Below are 21,711 nucleotides of genomic sequence, written 5' to 3'. Positions count from 1 at the left end.
TAAAGTATAATGTGAAAGGACCAAACGCTTCCAGATAGGGTCATCAAAGTTTAAGACAATGTATAAAAATCAAAATGAAAACTGAAAAACTGTACTTTGATTCCAAAAGTTGCTATTAATGTTTCTTACAATTAAAAGTCCATTTTTTAAGAATCTCTTTTTGACTTCAATGCAAAGGAAAAGTTAGTGTTTCGTCTTGATAAATGGACAAACTATGATGTACAAGATAAAATACATGGAACCAATTTATGTGTCCTAAAGAAACAACCTTTTTCTTTCACTATCTACAACTTGTCTAGAAGTAACTTTGTTTTGGGGAATGAATGGGAAGATCCCAAGTCTGTACTCAGGTATAGTTTTGAAATTCTGTACAACAGAATCTCAGAAATAGCCTGTTGAAGTCGAAGATGATCATATTTTCATTTATTGACTTTTCAATTCCAATTACATTTTCTTCTCCTTGCACAGTTTTGTTACACAACAAGTTGAACCACTTGTGTAATTCCTTTGCTTGCATGAAATGTGAAACATGAAACGTGTCTGTACACTTGAAAGCTGAATCTGCCTTGTAGTATTTGCTCTGACCAAGTCTTCCACCCACACCGTGCCCCTTGTCTCTGTTAGGCTGTAATGATCTCTAACCACTGCTGACTTAGCATCCCTAGGTCACTGGTTCAGCCTCAAGCTATCAGGCAGAGAGGGCCATTAAAAATGAGGCCTGGCATGTCAAAGTGCGACTTCAGAAACAAGACAAAACCAAAAGTTAGTGGAATTACCTCAACCTTAAATTAAAAAGATAAAATAGATTTTTTTTCAAAAGAATGCAATGTAGCAAACATTTAAAAGTGATTGTTTCTTTTTGGCGTTAGTGGAGATGTTCTATATGGTGATGGTTACAAAACTACAAGCCAAAATGCTAAAAAATCATAAAGTTGCAAGTTACAAACGGTGAATTTTACTGTAAGTAAATTATACTTCAATAAACGTAACTTAAAAACAAAGTGGTGGGGCGCCTGGTTGGCTCAGTTGGTTGTCTCAGACTCTTGGTTTCAGCTCAGGTCATGATCTCGCGGTTTTGTGAGTTTGAGCCCCAAGTAGGGCTCTGCACTGCCTGAGCAGAGGGATTCTCTCTCTCCCTCTCTCTCTGCTTCTCCCCCATCTGCACGGTCTCTGTCTCTCTCAAAATAAATAAATAAACTTTAAAAAAGAAAATAAAATGGTTATCTGAATGGCAGAATTATAGATTTTTCTCTTTATAATTTCCTGAATTTTACAAATTGTCTAAAATGAGCATATTTAGCTCCACAGTCAGTAAAAACCAAACCAAAACCCAAACCCAAACCCAAAAGCAGAGTGAGAATAATGCTTTGGCCACCCCTGCTCCTTTCTATCCGTTGGGAGTATAGGTGGGTAGGGGAAATCTAAGGGTGAGGAGCTGGGCCTCTCACTGAGGGCCACTGGGACCTTCTACTGTCACTCTATTCAGTGAAATCTAAGCTAGACTAGAGTTAGAATGAAACCCCATTGATGATGGGGATGCAAGGGGAAAAATAATAAAATTCCATGCTCATCAAAATTTGGATTTGAAGGTTGTTGCTTAGTCCATGGGAGGCAAGAGGTTTAAAGGGCAATTTTCCCTGAGGTACCCGTGCTGAGATTCTCCTACAATGAGCCGTACACCCTTCAGCATCCCATGAGGGCCATGCCCCTTTTTAAGGCACTCACACCATGTACCTGCACAGTGACCTTTAACATAGGATATCTCACATTTCAGCACCCATTGTCACCCATGGCTGTAAAAGGCGTGGCAGACAGAAAGTCTTCGTGGCATGCTGCCTGCTTGGAGGACCTGAAATTAACCCTTCCATCTATACATGCTAATTTCAGCTTTGAGTCTAACTAGTGTCAGAATTGGCCTCCTAGAGAATTACTTCCAGGTAAAGTGCTATTCTATCCATTTATACTCCCATTTAACAATGGAAGAAAGAGACTTAGCAGTCTGATTTTGTAATTCAGAGAGAGACTACCGAGGACGCTATTTGCCACATCATATAGTGGCCCCTCAATGTTGACTCACAGGAGAAACCACTCAAGTCCCGGCCTCAGGAATGGCAGATTTTCCTGAGCAACCTGGTTTATTTTTATACTAGAGACACTTGACTCATACAATTCATTAGTGTTTCTCTCTTTAGGATGGGTACTAGGTCACTCAGAGCCAGAGTGGTTCCCTACTTTTAGCGAATGCGTGGAATGTTAGCAACATACATTTCTTATACTATTTTAACCTTGATTTCATCTTGTTTTTCTAATCATTATCTTGCATTTGCTCTAATTTCCTCTCTCCATCTTTGGTTTTCGTATTTAAAAAAAAAATTTTTTTTTCTTAACGTTTTATTTATTTTTGAGACAGGGAGAGACAGAGCATGAACAGGGGAGGGTCAGAGAGAGGGAGACACAGAATCTGAAACAGTCTCCAGGCTCTGAGCTGTCAGCACAGAGCCTGACGCGGGGCTCGAACTCACGGACTGCAAGATCATGACCTGAGGCGAAGTCGGCCGCTCAACCGACTGAGCCACCCAGTCGCCCCTGGTTTTTGTATTTTTAAAAGATGTTTCAAATGCTTTTGGAATGAGGGAAAATATTAAATACATAGATGACTACGGTGTACTCAAAACAAATGAAAAAAAAGTGAGACCTTCTTTATTATCTGATTCCATAGCCCACTTTAAATGAAGTGAATATTAAATATATAAAGAACTATACTATACTCAGTATATATGAAAAAAAGTTCTAACTTTTTCCACAGCCTGCCCTCAGTGAGGTGAAATACTAAATACACAGGTAATGGTAAACGCACAAGTAACTGTAGTGTACTTGGGCACAAAGCAGTGAGGCTGTAACTTCTCTATTAACTAATCTCATAAGTCACTGTAGGCTTTTCAAAGTCACAATGATTATTTTTGGTTTCACATATCATCTTAGGATATAAGCACCATCAATTCCAGATGAAGAATCATTCTATGTTGCTACTGCTTGGGTTATTAGGGCTTTTTTGTAGTAAATAAAGCAAATGAGAAATCCTATCAGAAATGGGGTTTTTATTAACCTTGTTTAGAACTAGATTTCCAAAGGGGCCTTAATAGAAAAACTAAGCAATTACTTTAATCATTAAGATTTTAAAATGATTTTTAATGAATTTTGTTTTTAAGTTCTCAAAAAGGCATATTACAAGTAAACTGCCAATGGCAATTGTTCACTTTTTTAGGACACTTCCTAAATAAAAACAAGCACAGGCTCAGTTTCTCCACCTATGAAATGAGAATATCTCACGGCATGGGTTAAAAAGTTATCTTTGGTACTGCAAGTGTAAGGAAACCAAACTGCTCGTTTGGAGGGCCATTCCTCTGGGAGAGGACTCCATAGTGTACTATTTGGCACAACAGAACAACCATTTATTAAATACGACCTCACGCCACTGCCTCCATCTTATTCACAGGGTGAGGCCAATAATGGCAAATGCTTCGAACAGAAAAAGTAAATAAAAATATGCTTTTCGTTTCCCTCTGAGTTATTAAGATGTCATCTTCGGACCAGGAAACATAAGAAAATCTTACGGTCACCTTACCAACTCTGACACAGGATCTAAATAAAATAATATGAAAGACAGATGGTTGTCAAATCCCCCATGTTGCTTACTTGACTTGATTCATGTAAGAATGTCCTGAATCTACTTTGTGACCATAAGCAGTGGTCCCACTTTTAATTTCCTTTGAGCAAATCAAAAATGGCTGACAGGAAAGAGGGTTTGGGTCTGAGAGCTAATTTCTGTGTTTCTTTAGAATCTTGCTCTGAGATGAACAGCTGGTGGGGACTAGAAGACACAGAGGGATCTCTCAAGTGACAAAAACCTATGCTCTCCTCACTAACATTGTTTTCTAATGGGTTCCTTGCTAGTGTGTAAACCTGGTGGTCACAGAGCAAAGTAATTATGTCAACAGGCTTCTCAAGGTCCACTGAAAAGCACACTGAAAAAGGGCAGAGAGAAACCCAAAGATGCCAACTAGATGACCTCATGATAAAGCATCCTTAACTTGATGAGCTTAAAACACATTGGGCTTCATTAAGTTTCATTATTCATTCAATGAGCATTTGTCTGAGTGCCTGCCCGCTGAGCACCAGGTACTGTGCCAGGGTTGTGGGGACAGGGTGGGCCTTACCACCTCACAGGAAAGCTAACAAAGGCACAGTTAAGAGTTCAGATGAAGAGAGGTGACTTTCCTGGAGAAAGTTGGGAAAGGTTGTAGGGAAGGGTTAGCATTACACGGGAGGCATCAGGAATACATGAAAATCCAGCGTGAGATTGGAGTAGGGCAATCAAAATGGATCACTTATGATTCTTAGCAATCTCACTGAGTGCCAAAACCAGGCTTACTCATAACCCTAAAATTCCATAACAGATTCCTGTCCTGTTGTCTGGTCTCTCTCCATTCTGAACTATGTAGGCCCTACATTGCCAGGACACTTACCTCCAAAAACAACTTTCCACAGGTCTCTATAGACCTAATGAAGGTTAAGATTCTCATCACCCTCTTTCCTTGTTAGCCACGATCAAATGCCAGCTTTACCCTCCCAACTTCATAAGCCATCAGGTCTTTTTAGGACACATCCTAGACACAGGAGCCTCTTGGCACTCTAGTATAACCACAGTGTGGAATCCTATATACCTCTGTGAACATTTTCCCCCTTCCTCTGGTCAAACCAGCTTCCCTTTCTGCAGGATCCATTCACTTACCACAAAGTCACTGACCGAACCCAGTGACATGCCACACACCACACTAGGCACTGAGATTCAGACACAAAGCACCAAAATCACAGAGAGTAAATACTATAAAATGTATTTTTACTAACAGATTAGCTAACTAATTAGGAATAAGCTAATTCAACTATATAATCTTAAAATTATTTAATACTTTAAAAATTGAAGTGCAGAAAATGATCTAATAGCCATGAACATATCCACCCCCTTATTTAACGTATATTAATATTATGTCATTTTGCTGTAGATGGCAATTTATTTTATTTTTTTAATGTTCATTTATTTTTGAAGGAGAGAGAGACATAGTGAGAGCAGGGGAGGGGCAGAGAGAGAGGGAGACAGAGAAGCTGAAGCAGGCTCCGGGCTCTGAGCTGTCAGCACAGAGCCCGATGCAGGGTTTGAACTCATGAACTGCAAGATCATGACCTGAGACGAAGGCAGATGCTTAACCGACTGAGCCACCCAGGCACCCCTATAGATGGCAATTTTAAATAACATGTTACAGATTTGGCTAAAGCCTAATTTCTGATAGCTTCTTCCTCCCTTCTTTCTGAGAAATACCACTATCTTAAATTGGTGTCATTCCAAAATACTTTTTATACTTCTACACATGCATACATCCATAAACAATATCAAATACTGTTTAAATATTTCATAGTACTGCTGCATATATTTTTTAAAATGTTCATAATGATATACTCTTACATCTATTCTTTTGCAATTTGTGGTTTTCACTCAGGAGTCTGTTTTACAAAGATGTCCATGTTGATACGTGTAAACCAATTATTTTATTTTAACTGTTCTGGCATTTACTCATCCACAGTTTATTTTCCATTTCCATCCTGATGGATAATTATGTTCTTTCTCCTATTTCACTTTTGCAAACAATGCTCTAATGCACATCTTTATACCTGTTGTCCTATGCACACTATCAAACTCTCTCCAATGATAGCATATTCTTGAAGTTGTAAATCGTACTCTTCTGCCAGTTGATTCTCACTCACTGTTGAGGTTTTTTTTGACTCAAGTTTTATAATATCTGGCTGTGAGCTCATCTTTAGTGATGTCAATTTCTCGGCTGGGGATTCCTGAACAATGCGAAGAATTACACTTGGACTCCAAACCCACATGCGGTACAAGCTTGGAGTCTGAGCTGGGAAATGGTCATAGGCTGCTTAATGCAGCTATCTTAAGGTCACATGTACCACCTTCAAATTACACCAGGCCTCGTTCTTGGGTCCCTGCATGGGTATTAAATCCAAGACTCTAGTGCTTTTACATGGAAGTGGGGTGGGGTTTGACTGTCTCTAGGTCTCCTGTACAGACAGCTCAACTGCTTCTGGCTCTGGCTTTCAGTTTATTTCTAGGACCTGGGGATTTTCCTTTCTATTTTGCCATTTCCTCTAGGTATTGACTTGCTTATTGATGTATCAAGTATTTCTAGGGGTTTATCAAGAGAAATTCTATGTTAGTTTAATTAGCTACATTGCCAGAATAAAAGCCCTAAATGAGTTCATTAAATGTTGAATTAAATTTTGTTAGTATCAAATTATATATTTTAAAATCTGTTGGCCTGTACATTTTGGAAACATACAATACTGTATTACTGAGGTTGTGAATTGCTCTTTTTGGTGCTAAAGATACAGATGGCTTTTTAAAAATACTGAATAGAGTCAACATTAATTTTTCACAATTTTAGCTTCTTTGAAAAATTATTTCATTGAGTACCACAAAGCCAGAGTTAGAAATATTTGATTTACATTTTTATACCTTGCTTATAATTTCCCTTCCTATAAAAATTAACTGTCTGGATAACTAAAATATGAACATGTAATTTTATATTTGTATTTTAAAATTTTTATTAATCTTATTTGTATGCTTTATGTCTTACTAAACATACCAATATACACAAACGTTAAGGGTCAGAGATGAAAAAATTCACAAGCACACAATTTATCAGCCTAATATTTTTTAAATCCATAGCAATAATTAGCCTGAAAGGAGAAACAACAGGCAGTACTCTTTCACCAAGAAGGATTTCTTGGCCATAAGTAATAGAAGATACTGAAAAGTAGAACAATGATGATGTTAGAAATAACCTAAGAGACAAGTTACTGTGGGTACATTCCTATGCAAGAGTAAACAAACCAAGCTTAAAAATGTAAGTAACAGAAGTTATTTTATGGTAGGCTGTACTAGAATATGTAATTAACAAGAAGGAAATCCACAAATAGGATAAGTAGTGATTTCACCACTTCATTCTTATAGCAATAATTTTTTATAGTAATGATGTTTTTACATAGCTTAAGAGGCTATTTAAACAGAAAACAGTAATTCTGATTAAACATGCTTTTTTTCCAGCAATATACTGGTTTTGAATTTATTATGTGAATACACTAAATTATTTCATATGGTAATTATTTTTTATAGCAGTTTTACAGAGTTGTAGAAAACCTCAAGGTCAACTGGAGACATTTTTAAAAGCTACTTAAATGTTATCCTTTAGAAATATTTCTTATTTGAAAAAAATCAATGCCAGGCTTTCAAAGCCAATTAGCTTTACCAAGTAATTAGTAATTAACTGTGCAAACATGCATTAACTGTATTTACATATGAGAACTCAAATTTCTAAAGGCAGCATACTAGCTTTTACTACAGAAACTTACCAGTGCCACATAAAACACTTCAAGCACAGGACTGAAGGATAATCAATATTGCAAGAGGCTTCTCAAATTAGAATAAATTGACATTTTTGGTGTCAAATTCAGAAAGGCAAGTTAACAGTGACAACACTAACAGAATCATTTGCTGCATCCAGGACAACTTAATAAGGCATGTAACTTGAAGGCATGTAAAGAGATAGAGCCATCAGCCCTGTACCTGGTGCTGGCGATACTCGGGGATTCTGCTCCAAGCCTACATCTTTCTAGCTGACTGGCAACGATCTGCCTTTCCACTTCCAGTTCTCGGGTGAGTCGTTGAAACTGAAGCTCCTGTGATTCAAGGAAATAAAAGGTATATAAGGTGCCAAGACAGATATGTGAATTAATGTGTGTCACAGGAAACATAGGAACATATCCATAACAGAGCACTGTATACAGTGTGGCTTTGTGAAATTAAGAGTTTTGGATGGGAATTGTGGGCCTAGATAACATACTGATTTGTACCTGTTTCAAATTTAAAGGCACTAGAATGTTAGCCTTTGTTAGGAATGGGAAACATGTGGATATTTATCTGCTTTTTTGTTCTTTTTGTTGTTGTTAACAGTTTTAAAGGTTTATTTTGAGAGACAGCAATGGGGGAGGGGCAGAGAGAGACACATCCCCAAGCAGGCTCAGTGCTGTTAGCACAGAGCCCGACTCAGAACTTGAAATCACGAACCGTGAGATCATGACCTGAGCGGATATCCAGAGTCGGACACTTACCGACCATAGCCACCCAGACACCCCTGGTTTGTGTGTTCTTCTAATTGAGGTTTGCAAACAGTATTTCTGTTACTGTACTATATTAAATGTAAGGTCTGCAGAGTCCTTACTTGATGTATCTACATCAGGTGCCCACCTACCAACGTAAGCTCTTCAGCCTCAAGAGCAATTTTTATATCCTTCATTCTATATTGAAAAAATGTAAATTCCCATATGAGAATCACTTTTTCATGTTTGATACAGAGCCTTTTAATTGTTAGGGAAAAAAATCATTCCAATCCCACAGAAAAAAATCTTGCTATATTTATCTGCAATATAAGCAAGAAAATTTTTCTATTGTTACAAATGAATTCATGTGTCACTGTGTGAAGGGCAGAAAATAATGAAGCCTGAACCATAATACGAAATTCAAAACTGTATTTAGAAGTTTGGAAAGACTGTCTACAGATATTATATTATTCATTCTATGCTGCATTATGAAGGCAAGGAAGTTCTATCATAGAATATGCTTTAATTTCATTTGTGCTTATCTCACTGTTACCTTGACAAGATTTTAATAAACAGGAAGCATGCCATGCTATAAAACATCTATAGATCAAATCAAGTATACTCCAAAGGCTTTAAGCCACAAATAACATCTCCAATAACACCTCAAGCTCTCCTGTGCCATATTATCTCCTTATAAGTCTACTCAAAGCAAATGCTGAACTCAAAATAGTTTAATTGGGCAATGACTGCTAGTTCAAAATACCAGGTATATGAAGCCTAAGCCTAGAAACTAATCAGAAATAAAGCCACCTTAAATATTTATGAAAATATGTACATATCTGTTTGCCATGCAAAAATTTAAAACAATTTAACTGAAAATGTGTTAGCGCCCTGTGGATTCAGGCAATCATGCTATTACTTGACAGCCCTGGCTTTGTAAATTCTACAAACTACTCTTACAGCAATTTTTTAAAATACAGTCCCTGAACTCTTTACTGCTTTGTGATATGGAAAATACTTTTCTAATGAGCCTAGTTGGTGTGGGTATATAAGGCAGGGCCTGAATGAATAATAATAGTTGGCTCAATAATGCTATAGAACATGATCAAAGTGGGAAGATACCTATCTCTGCTCAACATTTCCTAGGCCTCTGTCAGCTTAGCAGCAAAAGACCTGATAGATAATAACAACATTCAGTATCAAGCTAAGATAACTGATTTTAAGGACAAATAGTATTATACTTATCTCACACTTGGTTTTTCTTTGCCCTTAAATAACAGCACATTTCTTGTGACACACTTGCATCCTTTCAACTATTTTACTCAGTTGTTTATTATATCTCTTATCCCAGAAGATTGGTTGCTTGTATCAAGCTGGGCCAGAAAGGACCATCTGTGAATCCAAAAAATATTCCCAGAGCCATCACATTCACTTTGTGTTCTGAGTTCAGTGGCTACTAGGGATGGAGGGCTGTAGTGTTTTCTTCATTTTAGGATGGCCAAAAGTTACCAGGGTAGAATTGAAGTATGTTTCACATTACAACACTAAAAAAATCTTTATCCATACAAGAAAATTCCAATTCAGTGGATTTTTATCATGTTTGAGGTTGCCTATGACCTTTTGAGCATTCTTTCAAGGAAATGGTTGGGATATTTCCCACTTCAAGGCAGAAAGTTGGAAGTTACTGTCCTATCATTCCTTCCCTCAGAAGCAGAGAGGATGACTTTGGCTCTGCCAAGAAGATGTTACACTGTGACTCAGATGCTGAAACTAAGACTTTTACTTATTTTTTAAAAATTTTTATTTATTTTTGACAGAGAGAAGGAGAGGGAGAGGGAGAGAAGAATCCCAAGCAGGCTCTATGCTGTCAGTATGGAGCTTGATGCAGGGCTCGATCTCACGAACCATGAGATCATGATCTGAGCCAAAATCAAGAGTGGACACTCAACCGAGCCACCCAAGCGCCCCTGAAACTAAGACTTTGACATCAGAAAACAACAAAGCTTATTTTCTCTTTCACTTTCTTGCTGCAACCTCTGCGACAGGTGTCAAGGTCAAGCTCCCAATACAGAAATGACCTCCCCCAAAACTGCTATGTTTATGCCAGGTGGCAGTGTCAGTGGTTTTTTTTGTTTTTGTTTTTGGTTTTTAACCAATTTGTGGTACAGATGGAGACACTGTTTCTGGAAGTTAAATCTCAAGGCTTGTTCTCCAGGCCTTACAACAAATATGGGAATTCACAAATACACGCTTAATTTAAATGCCTTTTTCTGCATAATCAGCCATGTCAGTCTTTTTTTTTGAACTAGAAATCTTGACTGAAGCACCTACAGAAACCATTTACAGTAGTCGAGTTGCTAGCTAAACCTATGTACCCATGAAGTAGCTACATTTTTCATTTAAAAGTTGGGTAATTCCTTCAACCTTCATACAGACTGAGTAATGTCCACATTATATCCCTAGTGGCCATGGACCTATAATATTGAACATCACCAGCTGCCTTTATCAAAGCCTTTCTGCCCAGTATTTGCTCATGCTTCTCATTAGGAGGATGTCACTAAAGCCCTGAAAACAGATTATCAGAAAGCTATAAAACATGAAATTTGTAGAGATTACCTAATACCTGTGAATATTTACAAGCAAAAATATATGCCTCGTTGCAAAAGGACTCATATTACCCCTACAGAATATAAATCGAACACCCATAAGGGACTGCCACCAAGATGGGTGAGCAGGATATAAATATTTGACAGTTCTGTCTCTACCAGCTTCTTAGACTGCCTGATGAGGAAGTTATTATTACAGTCATATAAAAATACCCTTGATCATTTCTAAAATAACACTCATTAATATGATTACACAGAGATACCACCTACAAATTAAAAATTTTGTATTTTATCCTCTAAATTGACATTGTGGAGGGTAACACTTAAATCAGTATCCAAAACTGGGCATCTGAATTATAAGGGGACCCTATATTTGTTCTCCTTTGAGAAGACAAGGAAAGCAATGTTAAAAGCATTTGCCAATGATTTAGCATATGACAGTTTCCTCTTAAATTCTGGCAAACAAGACCATAAACAAACCCAGAAAGTCAAGGCTTCTAATATGCTATAAGATGGAGTCTACATGTGTTTGAAACCTTTTCTTTATGTTTACCTCCTCTCTCTCAGGTAAATACACCAATAAATATTCTCTGAGAGTGAGCCAAGGGAATAGAAGAAAAACTTCATTTTCATGCTTTATATGGTGGACAGAGCTGGGCAGGAAGCCTGAGGAAGGACTTGTTGCCCGGTTGTCAGCCACTTCAGGGGTGCCTCAGTGGCAGAGAATGGTCTTTGCCCAAAGGGCACGCCCTTCTGGGCGGCTGCAGCCAACCACTGATTGAGGTGGGAGTATAAAGGTGGAGCCCAGATTTGCTTCAGGGCTCCCCAGGAGCTGGGCCAGCCTGCTGAGTATTTGAACTTCCCCTCTGCCCCCCAAGTTTTGATCTGTAATAGATACTCCGCGCCCCAAACTCCATCTCCGTGAGAACCCGACCTGAGACAGTATTGTTTTTTGGCCTCCTTTTATATAAAGATAGAAATTTTCTCTCACTCTTAATTTTTAAATTCTGTGAGACACTTTGTACAGAAAAAGTATAAACAATAACACAGTGAAATCTGGAGAACCCGACCCAGCTGTAGCAAATCTTAATGTTTTACTACATTTCCTTCAGGTTTTTTGATAAATAAAATATTACAGATACATTGAAATCCTGGTTTCTTTCTCATGGATCCTATTTCTCTCCCTCCTTTCCTCCCTCTTCAGAAGAAACCATTCACCTCAATTTGGTATTTAATAGTCACGTGACCAATTTATATTCCAGTCAGCAGTGTATGAGTTTCTACACATTCTCTCTCCCAGGCATCAGTTTGCATTTGGGGGCTTAAATCCCCCCTCCCTTTTTGATAATCTGATAAATATGGGCAGCTACTTTGCATGTGTTTTAATTTGTATTTCCCCGATAACCAACATCTTTTCATATGTTTATTGGCCATTCAGATTTGGAAAACCACAGGTATCATGAATTCTCAGGGGGGAGAATTTTCCCTACTTCCAATATCCACGCTCGTCCTCTTGTGTGGGACAGGTGTCTTATTACCCGCCTACTAAGGTAGTTTGGTCAAGTTTTGGCTTTGGGCAAGGGACTTCCCATTTGACTCCCCACCTTAAGGATCCCTCAGTTGACAAGTAGCTTGTAGCTGTCAAGTGGCATGCTGAAGATCATCTAGGTTTGGCAAGTACCTTCAAGGTGAAAGCCAGTTTTACTTACTACTTACTTAGCTTAAAATTCCCACTTTCATTTTAGTTTTGGTTTCTGTGGATTCTTTACTTCCCTTCCAGCTTAGTCCTGCTTTTACAAAAAACAATGTAAATATTTTACTCAGCTTATTTAGTTTCCTTCAGGGAAAAGACTGGGTAGGGTATGTCAGGAATGAAGAGTCTTAACAGATCTTTCATATTTTCTCTTAATTTCTCTCAGTTATATTCAGGGGAAATTTCTTAGTATTACTTTCAATTCACTATTTCTCTATGTGTCCTGTTAAGGGTTTATCTCATCTATTTTAATAACAATACTTTCCATTGCTGAAACTTCTACTTGGTTCTTTATCACACTCACCTGTTCCTGCTGCTCACTGAGAGTGAAATCTTTCTCTCTTCTTATTTAGGTTTACCTTTCTTTACCTAAACTCCCAGGCACCTTGGTCCTAAATTGGTGATTCGGTGTTCCTTTCAAACGGAAACACTACAGATCCTGCACATGTAGTCACGAGGCTATTGTCTACTTCCTCTGGTTTCCAGAAGCCCCAGGAAGCCTTCTACTATCATCTCCTTTAATAAGCAGGAAGAGCTCCACCTTAGCTTCAAGGACTCTGGTGTTGGCACTGAAAACAGGGCATACTTTATTTTCCTGTGGCCTTTTTAAAATCCTCACTGATGGCCCGTGGTGACAGATCTCCTGACCCTTTCTAACTGTGCCCTATGGAAGCCTTACTCCAGTTTGCAAATTCTCTCCTTATAAACTCTTCATTATTTACTCAGAATATTCTCTGTCTCTGGGTTACTAAGAAGACTCTACAGACTGTATGTGAAATGTAGTTCTTTCCTGAAAATAGTGCTTTTGCTGACCTCTCTCTCTGGCAAACACTATACATTCTTCACAGTCCATACCTGAAGTACCCAAAAGTCTTGGCTCCTCACTACCTCTACTTACTAGCGTAAAGTTGTTTATAATATTGCTCATGGTCCTCATGCTGGAATGATGAGTAATGATGAGGATCAGTAATTACATTCCCTCTTACATTCCTGATATTAGTACATTTTTTCCCCCCTTAATTGATAAAAACCATGATTCCTCCAAATATGTACAAAAGCTCATTGTGCTTTCAGGCTCATGCAATCCAACTAGAGTTGCCCACTTCCATCACTACTATCTATATTTACTTCTAGTTATTCTATCTGATTTACTGCTTCAGGGGTACCTACAGTAGTTATTACTGCCGTGATAATGACAAGAAAGAGCAGTGGGCATCACAGCAGGCCATTAGCCATGATGCCCTCAAATTCCTGTCCCCACACTCAACCAATCGTCAATCTCTTCCAGGCTGAGTGGAGGGAGTGGCCCCTTCCTGACTATCCCTAGCCTCTCCACGCCCTCTGGCCTCCTCTGGGATTTGCTTCTTTTTCCTGACTCTGAAGAGTTTCCTCTCAGTTTAATGTTCAAATCTTTCTCATTAGAAAGCACCTACTTGGTCTCAGGACTCCTTAATCTTTGTCTCCTTCCCTTTGACCTATACTACCTTTTTGGTAAATATTTTTCTTTAAGTTGACTTGTTTTTTGAAACACAGTATCTCAGACATTAAAATAATTAAAATCCTGGTTTCTAATGCTTTTTACAATTCTAATATAAACTCAAGTACATAGTAATTTTTAAAGATGTTCATCTGTGTACTAAAAATCATTTCACATTAGCAGAGCACGTGGAACACACCAGTAGTCAACATGTCTTTCCATGCCTATAAATCTCAGCAGGCAAGTACTGAGTATGGTTATGCTGAAGGAAAAAAAAAAAAAAACTGATACATGGTTATTATGTGATGCAATCAGTGGTTAAGCAAGAAAGCATTTTTATTTCAATCATTTTGCTTAAAAACCTTCCCCCAAAATGTACATTTCTGTCTTAGCGTGCTGAAAGAGTTTTATATCACTAAGAGACCAATTATCACCAAATAATAGTATGTTAAAATTTTAAAGTACAGAAATTTGTGCTGGATATGTCCTGCTCTCAGGATATACATACTATAGGATTTTTTCCCCCTCATGTTGAAAATATGAACAAATTATGGTCATGATCATATCTTTGGGGGTCTTCAGCCAGGCCTAGGGATCCATTTTAAAAGTGATTACTTAAAAGCAAATAAGAAATCCTCAAAAACATCCTAAATGCCATTCTAAACCAAAAGCTGGTACTAAACCAAAGCAGCCATATTGTCAAATGGTTCTTGAACTTCTCAGCCTCAAAATAACCAGTCAGTAATGTAAAGGAGATTAAATGTCCTGACTTCCTATCATGGTTAAATAACTGACAGGGGCGCCTGGGTGGCTCAGTCAATTGAGCGTCAACTCTTGGTTTCTGCTCAGGTCATGATGTCACGGTTCGTGAGATGGAGCCCCAAGTTAGGCTCTGCACTGACAGGGTGGAGGCTGCTTGGGATTCTCTTTCTCTCTCTGCCCCTCCTGGATTCGTGCATGTGCACACGCATGTGCTCTCTCTCTCAAAATAAATCAATAAACATTAAAAAAAAACCCAACCTTACAAATCATTATTAGGTCTACTTGGCAATCCCTAAACCATCCATAATTAATTGTAGAAGTGCCAGGCATATCATGGCCATCTCTTCCGTACTGGCTAGTTCCCTTTGTCAAAAGGAAATTCAAAATTAAAAAGATTTAAACACCTAACACTTTCTCAAACTGTGTTCTGAGAACATCAGTGTGCCACAAGATATGCCCTGAAAGGAAGAGGTTCCAGGTCAACTAGATTTGGGAAATGCTGCCCAGAAGATTCCAATTCTTGGGGATTCACGGCAACACTTAGATTTTAAAAGATCTAAGACGTCTACTGATAGGAAATCAGCTTACCTTTGTATAACCTAGCAACTTTGATTTACTGAGACTAAGCACACTTTTTCAAGGAACAACTATTAACATCTCAAGAAACAATATTGTCTTGCAAAACACAACTTAGGCAATACTGAAAAATAAAGCTCATTTATTGTATTTAGGGATGGTTTAAGAAAGGGGTATTTAACCTGTATTCTACATTAGAAACATATAAAGAAAAACAACATTTTAATTACTTTTGTCCAGAAAGAATATTTACAAAAGGCAGGGCACCACAAAGGGTTAACCTTCAAATGGAAACTGTTGACCTCCTCCCACTCTGAAGATAAGAAGGGTATGAATGATTAGGGCACCTCTGCAGGGCTAGCCGCCCTACACTATATAGCCACAGCTTCTTGCATTTAGATATTGTTTGAGATAAAAGGAAAATAAGATACAATTACCAGCCTGATTTTTTGTTATACTAGCTAACATTCCAAGAAGGATGAGCAATGTTAAGATCTTATTGTTTTATCCTCCTATCAAACCACACAGGATTATACCAGCTTCTAGCTTTGATCTCTTAGCTTTCAGTTTTAATGAAGCAGAGAGAAAGCAGGGGAAGTTTACCAGATGCTCTAAATTTTTATTCTAAAGCTCAGGCTCTTACCTGTAACTCTGTCACCAAAGCTCCTTTATTAGAAGTAAAAATAAAGGGAGAAAGGTATTCAATACAACATACAAGGAAAGCGTTTTGCCTAGAACCAGGCGCAGATGACAACATCAAGGTAAACAGGTAAAAGTCCAAGCATTTTTATAGTACCACTGATTGCTTTTAAAAAACTGTCCCCTTAATGGTAACTCCTTGCCAGTGGTTCTTCTTCAGTCTCTCACCTGGCAATCTGACCAGAACACAGGTCCATCTACACCTGTGATATACAAATTATCTCTCATCAGATCCAATGTTTGGCTAAGTGGCTGTACCAGCAGACACATCCTCCACCCTGCTACACCTCCCCCTTTCTCCTGTGTTTACTATTTCTCCACTGCCAATGTTTTCAAAGTGTTTGCCCTGAATCAGCAGCATTAGCGTCAACTCTACCTGGAAACTTCTTTGAATCAGAAGGGGTGGAGTCCAGCCACCTGTGCTTGAACAAGTCCTCCAGGAGATTCTTGTTCATGCAGAAGTTCAAGGACTAGCATGCTAATGAAGTCACCCTTTCCTTCTCACCCAGGCTCAAACTGCAAGTGTTTTCACCATTTCCCTCCTTTCTCTTTCTTACTCCCCACACCTCTCACGGTAAATGCTTTCCGAAATCGGTTGCCCTAGCTCTCTAACATGGACTGAATCCATTCCCTTCCTCACCATTCCTGTCATTTCCCCTAATTCAGGCTCACATTACTTTGGACTACTGCAGTACCCCTCCCTCAGTCTTTCCCCACCGGGGTGGTCAGGGACCTTGCCTCTGCTTTCACGTTTCTTCCAGCCATGTCTGTCAAAGGCACAATTCTAATCAATAATTTCTACCCTATACTGGCGGCTCTCTGGGCTGCAGGCTCTCTAAGTGCTGTAAATGCACTACTTGGTTAACTCCCCCAATCAATCAGCAAGGAAGTCAGGGTTACCCTCACTCCATACAGAGATGACTTGCCTAAGGTAATTCAAAGCCAGGATTTGAAATCACATCAGCCTGACTATGTGTAGTGGTAACCATTGTGCACCATGCCCTTCCTACCCCATCCACAATAGAACTTATGAAGTCAGCTCAGCTGTTTTTTAAGACCCAAGGTAGTGTGTGTGCCTCCCCAAATACCTTTTCTTGGTTTCCTGTCACTCTCCTTCAGGCACCTAAACTGAACTATTTATGGTTTTCTATGCACACCACTCAAAGCTTTTTCTCATGTTGTTCCATCCACCTGAAATATTACCTTTCCATGAACACCTACAGTCCTTTATTTAGCCCTTGGGCAAAGAGCTTGGCCCACTACATGTACTCAATACTAAGCTGGACTCTATTTCATTAATCTCAGCATCCTTCTAGCTCCCTGCAAAAGCAAAACAATAAAACCCTGCTAATTCATTCAGGGTGAATTTTATATAGCATATTTTATTTGTATGTTATAATTGATTGCACAAATTTTTTTTTCAACGTTTTTTAATTTATTTTTGGGACAGAGAGAGACAGAGCATGAACGGGAGAGGGGCAGAGAGAGAGGGAGACACAGAATCGGAAACAGGCTCCAGGCTCCGAGCCATCAGCCCAGAGCCTGACGCGGGGCTCGAACTCACGGACCGCGAGATCGTGACCTGGCTGAAGTCGGACGCTTAACCAACTGCGCCACCCAGGCGCCCCGATTGCATAAATTTTTAAACTGATTCCTGAGTATTTGTACCAGAGAAAGGCATAATATATTATGGCTGATCCTTTTTTAGGGTCTTAAAACATTTCAGATGTAATAATGATCATATCCTTGCAATGCAGGTAATCAATGGTGCAAATTAATGTTCTACTTTTATTTAAAGTCAAAGGGAGATGTGGAGGCAGACCTGGGACTAGAATCTCGTTTCCCACAATTTTGTTGATTGCTCTGTTAATAAATTAGTTCTATCAGGAATTTCCCATTATTCATGGTGACATGGGTAAAATAAGGTTTTATTTTTTAAAACAATGTGTGCATAATTTCAGTGACACGGTGGTTTATAGCCATTAATATGACTTACTCCATGCCACCGCTTACCTCCTCCCTCACAATTACTTATACCTGGTTTTTGGAAAGAAAGAAAGAGAGAAAGTGGGGGAAGGGCAGAGAGAGAATTCCCAAGCAGTCTCCTCGCTGTCAGCACAGAGCCAGGTGTGGGGTTGGAACTCACCAACAGTGAGATCATGACCTGAGCTGAAGTTGGCCACTTAACCCACTGGGCCATCCAGGAGCCCCTACTTACACCTGTTTCCACCTGCTGAATTCTCTGATCTCTCAGGCTTCATGCTCTGCCTCAGAGAAAATGAGGAGTTTCCCAGTGGCAACATGCCATTTTTAAATCCTGCCCACCAGTCTACTGACCTTTTAAGTCATTGAACTAGCAATGCCTTGTTTTATTTTCATTTACTTTCTCCCCTAAAAAAAGGCAGAATGAATGTGTGTGTGTGTGTGTGTGTGTGTGTGTGTAAATAGAAATAATTCTAGTTGTCTTCTTTTAGTTGAGGTTTTACTAATGCTTAAAAATACATATACGTGAAGAAGTCCTAGTAGTAAAGGAAATATGGAGGAAGGACTACAACACAGAAAATGGACACCTGAGCCAGTATCAGTTGCAGTTGTCAATAACTGCTGCTGTCGTTTCTCTAATAAGGTAGTTCTCTGGTAGAATTAAATGTCAAACTTCTCCAAAGAAGACATCCAGATGGCCAACCAACATATGAAAAAATGCTCAACATCACTCATCATCAGGGAAATATAAATCAAAACCACAACGAGATACCAACTCACACCTGTCAGAATGGCTAACATGAACAACTCAGGCAACAACAGATGTTGGCGAGGATACGGAGAAAGAGGATCTCTTTTGCATTGTTGGTGGGAATGTAAGCTGGTGAAGCCACTCTGGAAAACAGTATGGAGGTTCCTCAAAAAACTAAAATAGAACTACCCTACAACCCAGCAACTGCACTACTAGGCATTTATCCACGAGATACAGGTGTGCTGTTTCGAAGGGACACATGCACCCCCATGTTTATGGCAGCACTATCAACAATAGCCAAAGTATGGAAAGAGCCCAAATGTCCACTGATGGATGAATGGATAAAGAAGATGTGGTGTGTGTGTGTGCGTGCACGCACACACACACACACACACACACACACACACACACACACACACATTGGAGTATTACTTGGCAATCAAAAAGAATGAAATCTTGCCATTTGCAACTACGTGGATGGAACTGGAGGGTATTATGCAAGCAAAATTAGAGAAAGAGAAGTATCATATGACTTCACTCATATGAGGACTTTAAGAGACAAAACAGACGAACATAAGGGAAGGGGAAGCGAAAATAATGTAAGAACAGGGAGGGGGGACAAAAAAGAAGAGACTCATAAATATGGAGAACAAACTGAGGGTTATGGGAGGGGATGTGGGAGGGGGGATGGGCTAAATGGGTAAGGGGCACTAAGGAATCTACTCCTGAAATCATTGTTAAACTATATGCTAACTAATTTGGATGTAAATTTAAAAAAATACAAAATAAGTTAAAAGAATTAAATGTCAAAAACATAAGGAAGTTTTTCTTTAAAATGTAATACCTTGAAAATTTTATTACTCATTACTTTAAAATTCATTAAGAAATTATGAAAAATAAGTGACTTAACAATTTATCTGGTTTTCTAGTATATAAATATTTCAAAATTAGTGAGATCAATGATGCATGTCACATAATGTTAGATGCTTATTTGAGAGTTAATTGACTGCACAGTAGATGATGATAATGCAAATAAATCATTATTTGCTGAAATGGAAAAGTGGGAAGAATAAATGACCAATCTTCCACTTCCTCCATGTGGACTAGTTACTATAAGCATAGCATAAACCATAAAAATGGTAGCAGAAACAAAATCAAGCCTAAATTTAATCTTCCTTTCTTCAGTAGGTCTAATAAATAGCACTAGGGAATAAGTCTAATTTAAAAAAATGATTAATTTAAGATTTGGTTAGTAACTTAATGAAACGTAATGGGGAAAGGAAACAAATACCCACTAGTACAGGTAGACCTTTTCTTGTGACGGTCTTTTTTTTTTTTAATTTTTTTTTTCAACGTTTATTTATTTTTGGGACAGAGAGAGACAGAGCATGAACGGGGGAGGGGCAGAGAGAGAGGGAGACACAGAATCGGAAACAGGCTCCAGGCTCTGAGCCATCAGCCCAGAGCCTGACGCGGGGCTCGAACTCCCGGACCGCGAGATCGTGACCTGGCTGAAGTCGGACGCTTAACCGACTGCGCCACCCAGGCGCCCCGTGACGGTCCTTTTTTAATTACTAAACTTAGTTTATAGTTGTTCTTTCTGTTTTGCAGATATTTTATGGCTACAGTGTATGGGGAATTAGTAGAACTGGAATGTACATTGATCAGTTGAGCCCTAGACAATTAAATGGTTCCTTGTGAAGGCTTGTTACCTGGCTCAAGAGGTATGAGGTGTTCAACTTTTTTTGTCTTCTGAACTTAATTTTACATTTTATCTTTATGGCTCCGTTAACATTATCTTTCCTTTCTAAACCTCCAGAAATTGTCCTGGGATTCTTGAGAAATAAGGTTAAGACAATCAATGTATTATTGATAACCATAGGATATATCTAACCTACAAAGAGCACTAAAGCCTGAGGACAGAACTGGGGCATGTCTAGCAATAGGCTGAGTCCAACTTCAGTACGTCTGCATCCAAACTCCCACCCACTGAAGTCTTCAGGTCCACTGTGTGCTACTCTGTGTTGTTCCATAACGTCTGTCTGTCTCTGCCTCTCCTGCTTTCTCCTCTGACATCCTGCTCCTTCCACCGGTTAGCTATCTATAAGAGCAATTTTCATTTCCTCTTTGTTACTCTTAGTAGTCATATTTCCTCCACTTATCTAAAAGAGCAGACAATATGCTGTTGCTTTTTACTTGTGTGATCTATATGACTTTTATTAGAAAAAAAGGAAAAACAAAAGATAAAAAAGAGACATTTTTAGAAAAACAAAAGTGTCAGGTTTGAACATGCTATTTTTATTGTCCAGATTAATACATCTGTCTGAAAGAATCTCTATTTTAATTTTTAAAATATTTTTAAGTAGGCTCCATGCCCAATGTAGGGCTTGAACTCATGACTCCAAGATCAAGACCCACATGCTCTACCCACTGAGCCAGCCAGGTGCACTGAAAAGAATCTTTAAATTACATTTAGAATTCTTTTTCTCTTACATATAATATATATTCATCAAGAAATATATCTGCTTATGTTTAGAACAGGTACAATCTGATATTAAATGTCTTGTTTTCTTATTTCTTGCTAAATCATAACACTGATAATAAAAGTGGGCACCAATGAGTGAATGCCAACTGTGGGTCTGGCACTCTACATATATTTTCTCTAATCCTTAGTACAGGCCATGGAGTTGAGCAATCTTAGGGTGGGAGAGGAAAAATAAATGACCTGTTCAAGGTCATATAATTAGTAAGTGAAGAGCTAGGAATGGAATTCTAAATTCTTGCTCCTGCCATTACAGGAAGCTAAAAACACTGAGGTCTCATTTTCTATTCCTGAAGGTTATATTTAGAACTGTAATAGATTTTACTGCTTCAA

General features: G+C 38.6%; 1 protein-coding gene across 13 annotated transcripts in view; it reads right to left on the bottom strand.

Moving 5' to 3' along the window:
- The window catches only part of PKP4 (plakophilin 4), a 238,618-nt gene that overhangs the window by 95,991 nt on the left and 120,916 nt on the right, over positions 1-21,711 (bottom strand). For 12 of the 13 annotated variants that reach the window (XM_023259341.2, XM_023259342.2, XM_023259346.2 and 9 more), the window contains exon 3: positions 7,697-7,809. The exons of the other annotated variant lie outside the window; for it this stretch is intronic. In XM_023259341.2, the coding sequence (XP_023115109.2) occupies positions 7,697-7,809 (113 nt within the window). The remainder of the gene's footprint in view (positions 1-7,696; positions 7,810-21,711) is intronic. 13 annotated transcript variants of the gene reach the window in all.

Source organism: Felis catus, chromosome C1, assembly GCF_018350175.1.
Source record: "Felis catus isolate Fca126 chromosome C1, F.catus_Fca126_mat1.0, whole genome shotgun sequence".
Lineage (NCBI taxonomy): Eukaryota > Metazoa > Chordata > Mammalia > Carnivora > Felidae > Felis > Felis catus.
Note: the sequence above shows the minus strand (reverse complement) of the source record. Positions and strands in the feature narration are given on the sequence as shown.